Raw genomic sequence first — 17,289 nt, forward strand, 5'->3', positions numbered from 1 at the left:
AGGCACTGCTTCAAACAGATTCTAATTTTCAATTGAGGAGAAAACATGTGAGAGTCTTTTGAAATAAAGAATATTTTTCTAGGCTCCTAGCTGGCTCAGTCGTTCGTGAAGCCTGTGATTCTTGATTTTGGGGTCATGAGTTCGAGCCCCACGTTGGGTGTGGAGCCTACTTTAAAATCTAATTTTCTCTTCAATGAGGCAAGGAACAAGGCCGACCCACTAACTGTTAAAGCTGACAAAATGTCTTTGAATCCTAGTCCTGAAATTACAAACCCACCTGCCATTTCTGTCCTTCTGAATTTGCCATTTAACCATGGACTATAAAATAACCCCCAAGGTCATCAGTAACACCTACCCATTGACTTGGGAAAAAAAAAGTTACCACTTCAAGTTTTGTGTATTCACCTGAATAGTCAGGGAACTTTCACCTATTTTATTTAGGTTTTCATTTTTTCAAATTCCAACCAGAAGCTAAATACAATTGGAAACCAGTAAGCACTAAGTTTTACTCCAAAGGAGTAGGATCATTCAGATTTACTCCATAAAAGTATGCAACCCTTAAGCAAAGCTTTTCTTCATTAAAAAGAAAAAAACAAACCAAAAAACTATACAGTAGTCTTTCCTTATGTTCATTGCACAATATGAGTTCTGCTTTTAGAGCTTTGACACTCAATGGTTTTTAAACAATTTAAGATCCCAACTTTAGTAACTTTTTTCTACTCCAAAAAACCCTCATAAGTTTTCCTTCAGGATGGTGTAGAAACCAGTATTTCTGCACAATTCACTGGATTTTCTTTGTAACAAAAAATCTCCTCTTTAAAACAAAACAAAACAAGAAAAAAACAAAACAAAACAGGAAAGTCCTCTACCTATCACGGTGTCTGCAGCTATGAATGTGTGCTTCTCACTTTCATAGCTGTTTCAGCTACTTCAGACTCCAGATCTGCCTTAATGTGCACAAACTGTATCCACACTCAGCAGAATACTCTTGTAACAGCAACTTGGGGAAAGAGATCTGGAAATAAAATACAAACATTTATAAGTACCAGGAAACAAACATGGCCCAGTAAAACATGAGGCAAGAATGCCTACAATGAGATGCTTTTTGGTTTTTTTTTTTTTTTAAAGATTTCTTTCCCGTGGTTGTGTATCTATACGTATTTTTTTTAAACAACCACTTCTGGTCATTAGAATGAATCTGACAGTGCCCTGGAACAACGGTGATTACAGCAAAGCTAAGTTTTTTAAAATGTTCTTTATACCTTTTACCTTCACTTCTCACCCTCTAAATACTGAGGACAGATGTCAAAGAGGCAAAAACCAGCACAAATGGAAAGACCATCAAAAATGAATATCACCTTGTGCTTTCAGATACATTTAAGCATTTCAGTGTACAATAGTCCTTTCATTTCACATTTTAGTAAGATGCTGATGCAGTGCAGCAAATATGCAAAGCATCTTCTTTCACACAGTCTGTGCAGAAGACACCTAATTTTTTTTTAAGTTCTGAGACACAAATAATTAAAAAAAAAAAAAAAATCCAGGATGAACAAGTTTCAAAATGCATAGTGTTCTGTGCATGAGTCCATTTTCTTTAAACTCTGAAAGAAGAAAGTGTAAGAAAACAAGAAAAAAAATGCTGCTGCACTCCGTGATCTTGTCCATTTTGCTGGTCAGCACTCTATTCTGGCAGGTAAGGACGGAGGTGGTCCTCCACGGTGCCGACTGCCCAGTGGGTAAGCTGCTCCTGGGGCAGGTAGAGGCAGATGCTGCATAACTTGAAGATTGTAGCTTTGTTTTTTGGAGTCTGAAAGGCGAAAAATTTTAATCTTAATAAGACTTTAACATAAGTGATCAATTGTCACATAAATCAATCTCCCACAATTATAATAAGCACTTAAGGACACAGTAACAAAGCACATAGAGTAAGGAAATAAATTACGGTCTGTTCCCACAGGGATCTCAATCTGGTCAGAAGACAAAACCTTGCCATATAAAATACAGAAAGAATAAACATTATAAACTAAATAAATGTTTAGGGAATTTATTCTAAACAAAAAATTTAAGGTCCGGAAAGTGAACCATGGACAACTTGCTAATGGAAAGAAAGGTTTAAAGGCATTTCACAGAGACTGATCCAAACAGAGGCGTGAAGTCATGTTTATATACAGAAAACACAACAAATATGGTCAGGGTAGAAGTGAGGGAAACAGTATGAAACAGGTAGCAAAGAAAAAACTGAAGCATAACCTGGAGTAAAGGGCTGGGAGAAAGCGAAGATATTACATTACTATTTGACATCTGACTTATGGCACAGCATGCTAGTAAATGGAAGCTATCCCCAGATCCGCCTGCAGAGTACTTCTTTCCACCACAGCACCTCTTTAAAAAAAGGCAAAGGCCCGGGGCGCCTGGGTGGCTCAGTGGGTTAAAGCCTCTGCCTTCAGCTCGGGTCATGATCCCAGGGTCCTGGGATCGAGCCCCACATCGGGCTCTCTGCTCTGCGGGGAGCCTGCTTCCTCCTCTCTCTCTGTCCGCCTCTCTGCCTACTTGTGATCGCTGTCAAATAAATTAAAAAAAAAAAAAAAAAAAAAAAGGCAAAGGCCGTCTATATATGTAATGAACTGATATATTATGCACATATTTTTTTTTCATTTTCAATGTTACAACAACCTTACATATCATTTACTCAACAAAGAACATGCTCACAGAAGTTACTGGTCCTAGATTTCAGAGCCAGTAGAAGGCTACATGTGAATTAGAATCCAGACTCCAGCAATGTGCCTCTCTACCACGTGCCCATCCAAAATTATTTGGTCTCTCTTCGCACATCTTATGTTATGATAAAGGGCACGAGATCTCTGCTAGATGATCTTGATCAAGTTCTTTAGTTTCCTGATTTCCTCACCTACGAAACAGGGAGTAATAAAACCTACAGCTCACATGTTGTGAAGATTAAGTGACCTCAGGTATGTAGCAGGCTCTGTGCTGGCCACTCTATCAGTTCCCTTCTTCTATACAGCACGAATACGGCAACATCCCCGGTTTACGAAGATCAAGAGAAGAACCCGAAAGAGCACTGAAGACCAAATGCATCTACAATGGCAGTGACACCAGCCATCCCACTTTGCCCTGGGGATTGAGGTTTTTAGGACTTGGGACATCAGTGCAAAAACCAGGGCATTCCAGACAGACAGACTGCTGGTCACCCTACCTACAATGCAAATTTAGTTTGTGACCTTACAATTCTCTTTTCATTAAAAGGACTGAAGCTATTTGCCTCATAAAGCACAGAAAACATCTGACCTACATATGAACAGAAGACAACTTACTACTTATTTAAACAAAGTAATTCCTTCAAGTCACTAGTCATTTCTATATATTGTTGATCTACGTATCTGTAGGAAAATGAAGTCTCTACATTAGTATACAGTCATTATTAAATCTTCTAAGACTCAAAGTCTTTGCTGTAGATTCCATAATATAAGTCAATAGCTGGCTATATCTCAATAAATTAGAAATGGAGATAAATATTGAGATAAAAGTATTATCTCAATAAATTACTCAAATTACACAAGTAGTTACAAATGAAAAACAAAGCCACTTAAAAATATCCACCATTAAGAAAACTAAGGTAAAGAAGAAATGGAAAAGAGAACCCCTAAACCCAACCAAGTCATGGTTTTTCTGTTTTATGAAATGCCCCCAACTGAAGTCAACTTTCTTCTGTAATTTCCACAGCTCTTATTTGTACCTGTAACATCATATTTACTTAACATTTTCTTATAAGATAGTCTTGTAAGAGACAAGATAAAGTCAGTGTGTAATCTTGCCCAGTGGTCTTCAGCTCCTTGAACACAACAGTATGATTAAACTTTGTATTTTCTTACTACCTTGCATACTCTAAATAAAAATAAACCCATGCTCTAAAATGCAAAATTAGGGACACCTTGGTGGCTCAGCTGGTTAAGCATCTGCCTTTGGCTCAGGTCATGATCTCAGGATCATGGGATCAACCCCCATGTCAGGCTCCCCGCTCAGCGGGGAGTCTGTTTCTCCCTCTGCCCTTCTCCCTGTTCCCGCTCTCTTTCAGACAAATACATAAAAATTTTTTAAAAACGGGGGGGGGGGGGGGAAATTAGTTCACAAATACTCTTCTAAAAGCCTTTACTTCAACTCCTCTTCATAGAGGCCTCCTCTGGTGGCACCATCAGGGTTCACGCCCAACAGCTTACACCCCCGCACCCACTTCCTCTGAGCGCTCACAGATTATGTTACATACTGTTCTGCCCTACTGCCTCCTCCACAATGGAGTAGGAATCCATGTGGACAGGATTTCTGTCTTCTTCACTGCTGTACAGGGCCAGGCACAGTAAGTAGGCACTCTCTTTGTTGAATGAATGGTAATTAAAATGCTATTTTTAAGGTTAAATAAGGTATCTGTTATAAATTCCAAGTGAGGATATTCAGGTTTATAATGATGAAAACGTTCTCAAGAATAAAAAATAATCTGGAATGCCTGCACTGCTTAAACTGGAAGTGCTTGCTTAAAACACACACGGATCTTCTAAACACAGACATACTTCGTTCCTTTAGATTTTCATATTTAAAAGGTCTAGGGCCAAACCTTCTCAAAATATAATGTGTTACTACCCATCTAAGGATTTTGTTCAAAACACCGATTCTCTGACCGAGCAGGACTGGAGTAGGGCATGAAAGTCTACATATTTAAGAATCTGTTATGATCTCCTGACCATACTGTACATCAAAAAGCTCCACAGGGGCGTTTTTTAAACTCTACTGCACATCAGAATCATGACCTTTAAAAGCTCCTGGGTAGTTCTACTATGCAGCACAACTTGGGAACCACTGTTCCAGGGTGACACCCAGGATATAGATTTGATTTTTAAATAACTTCTAAGTTAATGCAGTGCTGAAGTGGCAAAACAGAATTAACATATACAGAAAATAGTTTGCTAACAAATAAGCCTTTGAAACAAGTTAAGTAGTTAAACAAGGCTCACCTGCAAGTGCTGTCTGTCAATGAAGAGAAACACCGACTGGTTAGGATTGTTGACAACAATTCCAGTCTTGTCCTTGCGGCTCAGTACATGCAGAAACTGTTTTTCATAGTCACCGTGATGAAACTCAAATTTGGCCTAAGGCAGAAATACATTTACATGTAACTACAAAGACCTTATCCCACCTGAAACATCTTGCATCCATATGTTGTCCAACCTGGCAGCCAACTGTGCCTACAGAAATTTAATTCACTAAACGTAATTTAAAATTGAATTCTTCAGTAACTCTAGCCACATTTCAAATGCTCAATAATCCCACGTGGCCAGTGGCCACTATTCTGAACAGTCTACTGAGACGTATTCCTTCATTACAGAGAGTTCTAGTGGATACCACTTCAATATAGAATTTGACCAAGAAAAACTGCATCAGAGTGGCTAGATCCTAATTCTCAATGATTTTATGCCATTCTATAAAATATTTTTGTTTTAGAGAAGGAGACAGAGTGCACGTACGGAGGTGGGGGAGGGAGGTTGGGGGGATAGGAAGGGAGGGAAGGAGAGAATTATCTCAAGCAGACTCCCCGCTGAGTCCAATCTCAAGACCCCAAGATGAATGCCTTGAGCTGAAATAAAGGGTTGGATGATTAACCAACTGAGCCACCCAGACGTCCCTAAAACCAGACCTTTCAAGCCTATTTGGCTCGAGACTTCCAACTTAGTACTTTAAGCCAGTAACATCCACTTCCTTTCTATTTACAAAGAACACCCACTATGGATCTTAGCTGTACATCTTACTACTTATGTGACCTTGTACATGTCCCCTAACTTTTCTAAACTTCAGCTTCCTCTCCTGTAAAATAAATGGGTTATAACCCATCAGAACAGTTAATGGAATGCAACAGTGGGCTTTAAAGCCCACACCTGAAATACAGTTCCAGTCCTCACAGAGATGGGGTTGAGGATATATGAACCCCTTGAATTTTTTAAAAATGTTATGCACATTTTTCAGGTTAAAAAAAATTAAGTTATGAAGAACTATTACAAATCAGAACACTCTTTTATTCTTTTAACATAAGGAAGATCAACTCTATCCTCCCACAAAATGTCTGTGGAGACCAAATGCTAGGTGAAATGACTAGACTAATGGGGAATTCAGGAAACAACTCTTAAAGAACTCTTAAAGAATCAACAATTCTTTAAGAATTGTTGAATCATTAAAAAAATAAAAAGTGTCCATTTGATTCCATTTTTATTCTCCCATTATTTCAAAGACCACAGGAAACACTAACATGGAAAAATTATCAGTTCCTGCTATCTAGAATTTTAACACCCAGTTTTTAGACATAAGGTAAGATACCCTATCCCTACATACAACTGTGTAAATACAATATTCAATTGTACCTTTGCACAAATATTTATTGCACTCTTAGTATATGAAAGGAATGTTATTAAATAATAAAAAATATGAAGAAGGTTATCCCACCTTCAAGGGGCTCTTCTACTGGCCAAAAGGACAAGCACATGCAAATATAAAACCTAACTTGCTTCAGATCTTTCCTAGAATAAGATGTCATTATTTGTAAAACCCTCAAACACGGTATCTTCAAAGTGCTATGTGAAGGGAGAAATAACAAACACAGTGGACACTATGGGCAACATTAACAGGTGATTTTGGATTAGGCCTTGAAAGGAGACAGTAATTTTCCCTGGGGAAAACACTAAGAAAAGGTAATTTGGGAAATGCCATTCCTGGAAAAGAACCAACATAAACACTACTGTGTCAAAATCAAAATACTGCAGGGGGATCCAGGGCGGCTCTGTTGGTTAAGCATCTTACTTCCGCTCGGATCATGATCTCAGGGTCCTGGGATCCAGCCCCGGCATTGGGCTGCACTCTCTGCTCATCGGTGAATCTACTTGTCCCTCACTCTCCGCCCTGGTTCCTACTCTGTCTCCCTAGTGAATATACAAAGATTCGGGAAGGAATAGTAAACCAAAAAGAAAACTCTTAATTCAAGTGGCATGAAAGAAATGCCCAGAAGTAACAAAATATTTGAATAGTGTGATGAAAAACTAATTTGTAGCCAAGAGCACTTAGGGATAGAGTAAGTAAGAGATATTTTAATAACACCTCCCAGGACTCCCTAATATCCTGAATATAGCACCAACTCATTACTGAAAAACCACCTTTACTGTGGTTCCTACTAAATCTCATTTTAGGTGCTTCAAGACCAAAAAACAAAAGTTTTCAAGTTAAAGTTTACTTTTCCTTTTCTCACTTGCCTTAAGAACTAAATTATTTATATTTCAGGCCTCTCATTCAGGATACTCGTTTATTTTAAAGTACTGGGGAAGTAAATTCATCTTTTACACTGAACTTGTTTCCTATAGCTGAACTCTAAAATTACACCATATTACCTCTACCCTACATAGTGCTTATATTCCTCCTGTAATTTAAGGCTTTCATAATACAAGGCACTTCCCACAGTACAGAGTAGCAAATTAAGAGCACAAGCTTTACAGGATCTAGGTCTTGACTGCCACTTACCTGCATGACCTTGGGCTGTTTACCTAAACTCTGCCTCAGTTTCTTCCTTTGGAAAAGGAGGCTCTTATCTACATAATTCTTATAAGGATTAAGATTAAACGTATATCAAGTATTCAGGAGATAGCCTAGTACGGGCAACACTCAATAAGCAGCCATGATTTCAAAAGTTAGAACTTAACTTGAGACAAGACTATTCTACTGTTCTACTATCCCAAATGACTCAGAAGGAAAGACAGAGTATTAGAAATTTTTAAAAATACATACAATGAGTGATGGACCAAAATTTTTCCAATGGAAATTTCGGAGTTAAAAAATAATAATAATAAAAATCCCAAGCGCGCCTCTGGAGAGCAGTTACGGCTGAGATGCAACACCCACGCTGGCAGCTATAAACATCCCTCACACTCCTGCCTTCCTGCTGTCTATATCCGACTTCCATTCTCCAGCAAGCTCACGAGAGCCAGACGTGCCCACTGAAGACAGATGTAAATGTAGAATACTTTCACCTCTCTTTAGGCTCTATGTTATCATTAGAACTTATTTCTGTCAAGAGAGTCTTAGGACTCTCTCACGTCACTTGAGTGACGTGTAGGAACATCACCATGGGGAGTATACCAACTTGTCTATCATACACACAAAAACACCATAAGGATGGTTCATAGTAACAGATGAACACAACATTTTTTCAGTAACTTTCGTGTTTCTAAGCAATTAGCCTAAAACAGGCATTCTAATATGTAGTATAGTATGCTTAAAGTGTATCTTTAAATGTATTTAGGTTTCTGATTATAAACAAAAGTACCATCATTGTAGAGTTATGAAACATAGATGTACGTATCTACATACGCACAGAACAAAAAAGAAAACTTAGCTACACCTGACCTAGAACTGACCATAACTAACATTTTGGTGGATATAATAGTACTTTCTCCTCTACAAATAAAATATTATAAATAAACTTAGGATCACTGACACTTGGGCAAATGCTCTTAAGAACTAGAAACTGTCAAAAAAAAAAGAACTAGAAACTGTCTAATACATCGAACAAGTCAGAAGTCAATGTCAAGGAAGATGACTTAACCACTACCAGATTTACTTCTCTCCTGTATAGTTTTATACACAAATCTACTTTTGGATTATTTTTTAAAAGACTTTTTTATTTGGGGGGCTGGGAGAATGAATGGGGGAGGGGCAGAAGGAGAGGGAGAAGCAGACACTTAATCGACTGAGCCACCCAGGCACCCCTGGAAAAGGGTTTCTTTCCTTCTTTCTTTCTTTTGTGAAGATTTTTTTTATTTGAGAGCCAAGAGAGAGAATGAACACGAATGGGGGGAGGGTCTGAAGCAGACTCCTTGCTAAACAGGGAGTCCCACGAAGAACTCAATCCCAGGACCCTGGGGGATCACGACCTAAGTGACTAAGCCACCCTGGTGCCCCCGGAAAAGGGTTTCTTAAGCCATTCCTCAGACTAGAATCCTCTGAGAGCCAGATGGTTACGTATATTATTTTAGGAGTGTGTATGGTACAGGGGAGAGATCTTCTCAATTTCACTCACAGGCCCCTCTACAAATCAACAAACATCTACCCTGAAAGATTTTCTCTGGCCATTATTTTAAAGACACACTCATTCTCAAGAGATTCTGTCCCCCAATGCCTTCTCCTCTCGCAGCACAACAGTCAAACAGATGGGAGCAACTCATGAAGTCAAACTGATTAGAATAATGCATATTCCCAAAATTTTTAAGTTAGGCCCTATCCCAGGAGTTTGTTTTTTATCCCAGGAGTTTTTACTCACTTAGTGCATACCACACTTAGAATAAAATACCTGAACAGGCCTAAAAGGCTCATCAGATTCCTTCCACCTAGAAAACAGGAGACAGACAATTTTTTCAATATCATTCCGAGGCCAAAGAATGAAATCCATCTCCTGAGTACAGCCAATTACATCCTACAAAAAGGTCAAAAAAAAAAAAAAAAAATTTACTTTCAAAGAAACAAAGCTGTAATAAGACATGTCACGAATTATAGGTTTGACTACAGAAACATTTCACAAGTACAAAAGGTCCACTATGTGTCATTTTATATACCAAAAAGTAATAAGACAGTGTATATATATATATACTGTCATATATATATATACACACACATATATATATATATATACATAAAATCGGAATAGCTCATGGTCTGATTCTAATTTTTATCCTGTAGGGTCCACCTATAGTCACCCAGTCCAATATTCCTCACACTAAGACCTAAATTAATCAGCACATGGTGAAAACTACAACTAAAGCTGATTTTTTTTTCTTGTGAAGTCCCTGTATTTTCATTTCCATTCTTCAAAATCAGAACCTAGTTAATATTGAAGCAAAGGGATCGTCTAATATTACTCACATTCTTATTACAGCTGAATTGCTCTTTTTATTAATACAGAAAACTATTTTTCCACTCTTATTCCTTATTACTCTAGTCCAGTGTATTAATTTTCAAAGGCTAATAAACCTCTTTCAGACCAGTACATGGTTATCTCCAGCCTTCCCCAATCCCAGTAATTATGGGGATGTCTTGTTCAAGTATGTTCATTTTAACTTTCAATGAGTTACAGAAGTTTATAAAGCTGGGAACAACAATTCCTTCTACTTAAAGCTTGTTATTTATAAGAAGCATGATGTTAGTTTTCTCCCCCCAAAAGAAAAATCTAATGAACAGTAATATAAAATATTATTCCCAGCAATAATAAACACCATTATCAACATAATACCACAGAGAAAAAGTTACCATGTTTTATCTGAAGTCAACTTTTTTTTTTAGAAAAAAGATTTTAGACCTGAGCTGAGGGCCACTGCTTAACAGACTGAGCCACCAGGTGCCCCTGAAGCCAACGTTTGTTTTTTTTTTTTTAAAGATTTTTGAAGTCAACTTTTTTTTTTTTAAGATTTTTTTAAAAATTTATTTATTTGACAGAGATCACAAGCAGGCAGAGAGGCAGGCAGACAGAGAGGGGGAAGCAGGCTCCTCACTGAGCAGAGAGCCTGATGCGGGGCTGGATCCCAGGACCCTGAGATCATGACCTGAGCCGAAGGCAGAGGCTTAACCCACTGAGCAACCCAGGCGTCCCAAGATTTTGAAGTCAACTTTTAGAGACTTGTGACCATAGTAACTACCCATACTTGGGGCAGCAAGTTTAACTCACAAAAACTTACTAAATCAAGACTGAAAACGGAACTTACCCTTCTCATAGACTGGTATCGAGGAGCATGGAGCTGTACCACGTCCTTCTGTAACAGCTCTACGGAACTTTCCAAGGAGTAGCTGGAGTCTCGCACACCTTTCAGGATATTTTCTTCGTAATTATTTGTCATAACTGGTATAACCTCAGACACTTCAAAAAGTGCTGATTTTTTCTTCTAAAAGGGGGGGAAAAAGGTGTATTAACCCACCAGTAGCACATTGTCTTTTAACACCCAGTTCATATTACAACATCAGGTACTTTTATACTAACTCAGCAAAATTATTAACTGAGGTAATTTTTGTATAGGTTTTCAAAGAGGTGGATCCCCTTATTTCCCTTAGCCCCCTTACCCCAACCACACACAAACAGGCTATTATCAGAACGTTTTACTGCATCGTTTTTAGAGTATTACAGTATCCTTAACAGGTAACTTATTATGAACAAAGTTTCTTAACCACTGTGAGAAACAAACACTAGACATATCTCATGTTAAAAAAAAAGGGATTTACTCTTGAGGTACTTTCATTTAACTGATTCTACATACAGCTAAATTAAAATCTCACCAGTTGAAAAACAAAGCTGTATAAATTAAATGTTTTTTAACTCCTTAAAAGGGTCAAGTTACATTACTCCCTTTAGATACTATATAACAACTGTCAATATATCAAACAAGAAAAAAAAAGTCTACCAAATTGAGTTTCAAACATACTTGGGACCAAGTGCTCATCAATTTAGGTTACAGAACTCATGAACTACTCAGGACAACTGGCTGCATACTGTCCATTCATGGGAGTAAAAACCGGGTTTTACAGTGTTAAAGAACCAGACGGTACAACTTGGGGTATTTAATATAAATAGAAAGAACTCATCTCACCACCTCTGTCTTGGATTTCTAGTGAACTTACATTATAATATCTTCAATTAAAACCTGATCGTATCAATTCTGCAGTTAACATATTAACAAGACGACAAAATGGAGAAATAAATTCGCTGTACTACCCAATCTTGGAACAGTGACCTTAAAACAAACCAGTCTGAAAGCACTTTACGATGCTATACTCAAGCTGCTAAGAGCATTCTTAGATACAGGCATACCCTGGAGATACCACAGGTTCAGTTCCAGACCACAGCAATAAAGCAAGTCTCATAGGGAGTTGAATTAATTTTTTGGTTTCCCAGTGCATACAGAAAGTATGTTTACCCTACACTGCAGTTTATAAAGTGTGCAATGAGCATTATGTCCAAGAAAATGATATACATATCTTAATTGAAAAATAATGCTAAAAAATGTTAACCACCATGATTTAAGTTGTAATAACTGATCATAGGTCATCGTAACAAATACATTCATTAATAAAGTCTAAAACATTTCAAGAATTACCAAAATGTGGCAGAGAGACTTAAACTGAGCAAATGCTGTTGGAAAAAGACGCTGATGGACTTCGTCAAGCCAGGGTTGCCACAAACTTTCAATTTGTAAAAACCAAAATACCCACAGAGCACACACAGTAAAGTGAAGCACAATAAAACCGAGGTATGCCTGTACTAATAACCTCTAAAAGAGTTAAGAGTGGGATAAATACTTGGGAAACTTCCAAACATTAAGTATATACCACACCAAGAATGTATGTCTAACCTGAAACTAGCTCACAACTTAGGTGCAAAAATCAAAGTAGCATTTCCTTATATTCATAACCTAATCTCACGTCCAAGAGAGATCGTTGAAATATACTGCTTTTATCATGTCCTCTGTGACTACTCACAACTCATTACTTGCTATTTAATTGTGGAGTTAATTCTGATTATGTTCGTCAGCCCCCTCAAAATTTAAATTTCCTCTTCGGGTCCTTTTGAATTTTTATTCACTTCTAAACACAAATAAACCATTTCAGTATGTAACTGTTCCTAAAAATTAATGGTACTGTTATTTCGTCTAATGTACCATGAGAAAAGGTACTTTTAGCAAGAAGCTGAACAGACTATTTACTTTTAGCATGTGAACATTTTGATTCTAATTCACCACTTTCAAATACCCCACTTCACAGACAGTCTTTAAATTCAGTTATAATGTTCTCTATGTAACTCCACATAAATGAAATTTCTCGTGAATCATTACGTGAGAGTTTTACAATGTTGCTCACCCCAGGTCACCTAAAAAAGGACCCTGCCCAGCTTTACAGAGTACTTCCTAACCGAGGAGTCCTCGAGCCATCCCTTCGTAGTCATACCACAAAGTGCACGTGCAGAGAACTACCCGGGAGGGTTCAGGTTAAAGCACACGTGAAGACTTCTGTCAACCACTCTTAAACCTAATAAGCAGTTATTTTATGGGTAACAAATAACTCAATATACACTTACAAAAATCACTTGTGTTAATTCACATTAAGAATTTTAAATTACCTTCTCCTTGAATACAAAGGCAATATACATCTTGAAGTCAAACTGGTCAGCTAGAGATTCTTTTTTCTTTCTAAGCTGAGCACGTAGTCTGTTCAGAGCTTGTTTCTTCCGGGAGTTTGGGTCCCCCATTTTGAAATACAGGTGGTACTAAAGCCTTTGGAAATTGTCACTAAACTATGGGCACTTTTTCTTAAGACTCAAGTACAACAGAAACAAGTCATTTTTTTTCCTGCTAATATGATTGAATAGCTAAAAATCACGACTGCAACCCAAAAACTGCACCTCCTGGCAATATTAGCAGACTGTCATATTACAGGGTCAAGAAACAAAAGCTGCTGTCCAGTCATGTTTGGACAATAACGTTCCGGGTTATGGGAAAAAGGAAGGGGAGGAAGGAAAGAAAGAGAGGAGAAAACACTTGGAACTAACTTTTTGGAAAACACATCTGGCTTAAATGCCAAAATAAAGGCTTTGGGGGGAAATGAAAAGCCTATTATCAGGATTTAGGTGTGCAATAAAACACAGCTGACACCAGTCCTAATCCTTAAAATCCATACGGATTCATTCCCCCCCCCCTTAGAGAAGGGATTATGAGAAGGAACAGGGAAGGGGAAGTATAGATGATCCCTGCTTTCCAAATACCAAAATTAAAAAAAAAAAATTACAAAGAAAAAGGGAAAAAGAAAAACCCCCAAACCCCCCAAAACACCAAAACAGGGTAGGTGAATGAAACTGAAATATCCAATTGGATTTTACCCAGCCAGATCCATGGCCGCAGTACCTAATTAATTCTTAAGTTATTTCAGATTTCACTATTGCTATGTACTGTCAGTGCTTGTTATTGATTACACTTGGTGGTGAGCAAAGAGAAAAGTGCAAAATCGATAAAGAAGGAAGGGGAGAGGTACAGGGTTTCCCTGCAATCAACTACAGTGTATACCGGGGGCGGACAGCTGTTGCCCAAAGGAGCCATGAGAAAAAACAGCGGAGTCATTACCAACTTCCCCATCACCCGCATTTTCACCCTCAGGCGGCTGCTAATGCTGCTGCCATGGAAAATCATGATGGCAGAGAGAAAGGGGGTCTATAATACGACAGAATTATTATTCCGGCTCTGTGGTTAGACCTGATTAATGCCCGGGATCCCAACGCCCTCAGCCCTGCAGTGACTCCTACATTCCCCAAGGGAGCCTTCCCTAGGAATCTGCCCCCGTTCAAGATCGTGGGACTGCGACTTATCTTCCTGCGAGCATTGCTGAGGCAAAGGTGGCGGGTTCTTCTCCCGGATCCCAGGCAGTGCCCAGGGACCACCTGCCTTCCACCCCCCAGGTCCCACCCCCACCCTTTGCCTTCAGCGGCAGCGACTCACTCGCACCACGGGAGACACAGGATCACTCGGGTTTTCACTCATTTCATCGTGGAAACAATTCCCGCCCGGGTAGAGTAGGCGGGAGAGGGTAAATGGGAAGGACCAGTAGGAAGAAAAGAAAATAGTTGTGTTAATATTAATTACTTTTTGAAAGTACGCCCAGCCCACCCCCCCCAAAAAAAAAAACCCTTAAGTTCCCGGATTCCGGATTAGCTCGCTCTCACGTTGAACAGACCATGTTTCCCGAGTTTGGATAGTTTAGGGTGGGGTCATTAGTGTGCTTCCCGAGGGGGCAGGGGATGGAACTGAGGCAGCTGGGACGCGGGCGGGTGACGGGGAAATCCCCTCCCTGTCCCCGCGGAGACCGGGACTCACTGACCGACTCTCGGGCGGGGTTCGGGCCCTCTAGCCGCAGCCTGCGGGCGGAGCAGTGGCGGCGGCAGAAAAGGAGGCGGCGGCGGGGGCGCTGCTCGCAGCACGGGCAGGAGCCATGTCAAGAGAAAACCACCAGCCAACTGAGCCCCTCCATCCCCGTTGCAGTGCGCACTGTGACCGGGCCGCCCGCGCTGCTGCCGCCGCTCAGCCCCCACCTGGGACCCATAGTCTGGCTCGGCGCCCCGGGCGGCGGCGGAGGGAAGGACGCGGAGGCGGCGGCGGAGGCGAGAGAGAGAGAGAGGAGAAACGAGAAAGAGGGGTAGGATTGGTACTGGCGGCGGAGGGGGAGGGGAGGAAGGGGAGGGGAGCCCTGCGCTAAGGGGTCTGTCAGCGAAGCAAACCCCCCAAAATAAAGTTATTTCAGTTCAAGCATCTGCTCTCGAGTCTTTCTTCCCCCCACGGTCGGGTTCCGGCTCTCAAGAAGGAAGGTCGAGGAGACCCGGAGGGGCAAAAGCCGAAGCGGAGGGTGAGCGTCCGCGCTGGCACAGCCTCGTTCCCACCAACCGCTGGCTGCGGAAACGGCGGCGGCCTCGGGCGCCTCCCGGGTCCGGGGCAGAGTCGTGTTTGGGAAGGGAAGCAAGAACAAACAACTTAAAATGGCAGCGACGGCCGCTGCGTCACACGCCCCTCCGCGGCGCCGCCCGGTGCTCTCTGCGGCTGCGCGGCGCGCGGGCCGCCACCACCTGCGCCCGGCGAGGGGGAGAGAAGGCTGGAGGCGGCGAGTGTTTCGTGCCAGTCAAGCAGAGAGGAGAGAAGGGCAGGGGGAGAGCGTATGAAGAGACTTAGAAAAGGGGGAGCCTTAGACACTAGACTTCTTAGTTGAAACTCCCGCCGCAGAAGGCAGTTTGAAGCTAGAGACTCCCCTCTCGGGCAGTATGGAGCGCCCACGGGGCGTGGCAAGGGACCGCCCGTACGCCCGCCCTCCCGCAGGCTGTCCCAGCTCGGGAGTTGGCTCCTCGCTCCTCCCCTCGCCGTCGTCACAAAGCCACGCCCTCCTCGCTCTGGGACAAAGCACCCGGATGGAATCGCTCTTCCGGGGTCTGAGCCGGCCTCTCGGATAGGTCTGGCGTGAAGACCGCGCTGAGGCTGCCGGCGGGGAGCTGGCGAAGGCGGGAGCGGGGTGAGGGGGGGGGGAAGAGAAAGTGCGCGTCGGAAGGTCGGGGGAAGATCCCCGCGTCACCCTCTGCGCTAGACGTTTAACCTCCCGCAGGATCTTGCAGCGACCAGCTGACGAGTGACCTGCAGCGCCTGGAGTGTCAGCAGGGTGCTGCTGCCGAGAGGGTCTTGCGCTGGTCCCACGTGGCTCTGTCCCCACCTCGCCACGTGCGCTGGCAGGGCGGGCGGGCTGCAAGCTCTGGGGAAGGTCAGAGAGGCCGTTGGAGCGCGCGTGGCCGCTGTGACCCGCGAGTTCGTCCCCTGTGTCGGGAGGCGGTTTCTGTTGGGATCCGCCGGGACCTCAGACCTGGCCCCCTCTGTGGCTCGCCGTCTTAGGAACGTGCAGAGAGGGTGCCTCTGCACGTTTGCCGTTAGCCGAATCCCACGTCCTTGGCTCCGAAAGCCGTGGAGCCCTGATGTGCTGATAACGCATTTACATGTCAGCGACCAGCAAAGGTCAATACTTGACACGAGAAAAGCCATGCTCCGCTATGAACTTCTCACGGCGGTCAAATTTAGAAGTCTATATGGCCCTCAAATGCCCTTCACTTGGAAAAATCAAAATAGATTACCTGCAATAGCCTTTTTTTTTCCCCACCCGTGAGCCAACAGAAAAATTGGGAGCCACCCTTCGATATAAATTCTTGTCCAGAATTGAAGGATGAAATTCCTGCGGTTTCCAAATTATGGCTAACCTTGAAAAGATGAAGCTAACGTTTTGCTGGTGCCTCCCTGGCCAACTTTGGCAGTCACGTCCTGATGATCGTTGTAGATTACCACAACTGAAGATTTAGGATAGTTTTTAACATTTGGTTACCCCCAAAAAAGATTTTTAAAAAATTAACACTGGTTCGTGTCTTTTTTTTCCACCACAAACATTTGTTTCTGTCCTTGCAGATTATAAATTCTCATCAGTAGAAATATATATATAGGTTACATTTGTTTGTAGGACCAATATTCAAAAGTAAAAGCAAGATGGGATCTCCAGTTACCAGAGGTCCAGGGGCTGCAACTGGCAAGACGATGTTATGTTCTCCACAAGTCCGGGGATGGATGCACAGGCAGCTAATAAAACTAGAATTTCCATCCCCACAAAATTTGTGGGGACAAAATCTGAAGGGCAAAGCAA

General features: G+C 41.6%; 1 protein-coding gene across 2 annotated transcripts; it reads right to left on the minus strand.

The window, feature by feature from the left end:
* Window positions 1-418: 418 nt before the first annotated feature.
* C5H6orf62 (chromosome 5 C6orf62 homolog) lies at window positions 419-15,617 on the minus strand. Of its 2 annotated transcripts, none has more exons than XM_046004521.1 (5): window positions 14,571-15,617; window positions 10,800-10,976; window positions 9,395-9,517; window positions 5,025-5,159; window positions 419-1,807 (listed from the first exon to the last, which is right to left on the minus strand). In XM_046004521.1, the coding sequence occupies exons 1-5, from the start codon at window positions 14,610-14,612 to the stop codon at window positions 1,682-1,684; spliced, it is 603 nt and encodes a 200-aa protein (XP_045860477.1). In that variant the 5' UTR covers window positions 14,613-15,617; the 3' UTR covers window positions 419-1,681. The 2 variants fall into 2 exon arrangements, with proteins under 2 accessions (XP_045860477.1, XP_045860476.1); XM_046004520.1 differs by having other exon boundaries at window positions 13,202-15,616.
* Window positions 15,618-17,289: the final 1,672 nt, after the last annotated feature.

The sequence above is a fragment of the Meles meles genome, chromosome 5, assembly GCF_922984935.1.
Source record: "Meles meles chromosome 5, mMelMel3.1 paternal haplotype, whole genome shotgun sequence".
In the NCBI taxonomy this organism is placed as follows: domain Eukaryota; kingdom Metazoa; phylum Chordata; class Mammalia; order Carnivora; family Mustelidae; genus Meles; species Meles meles.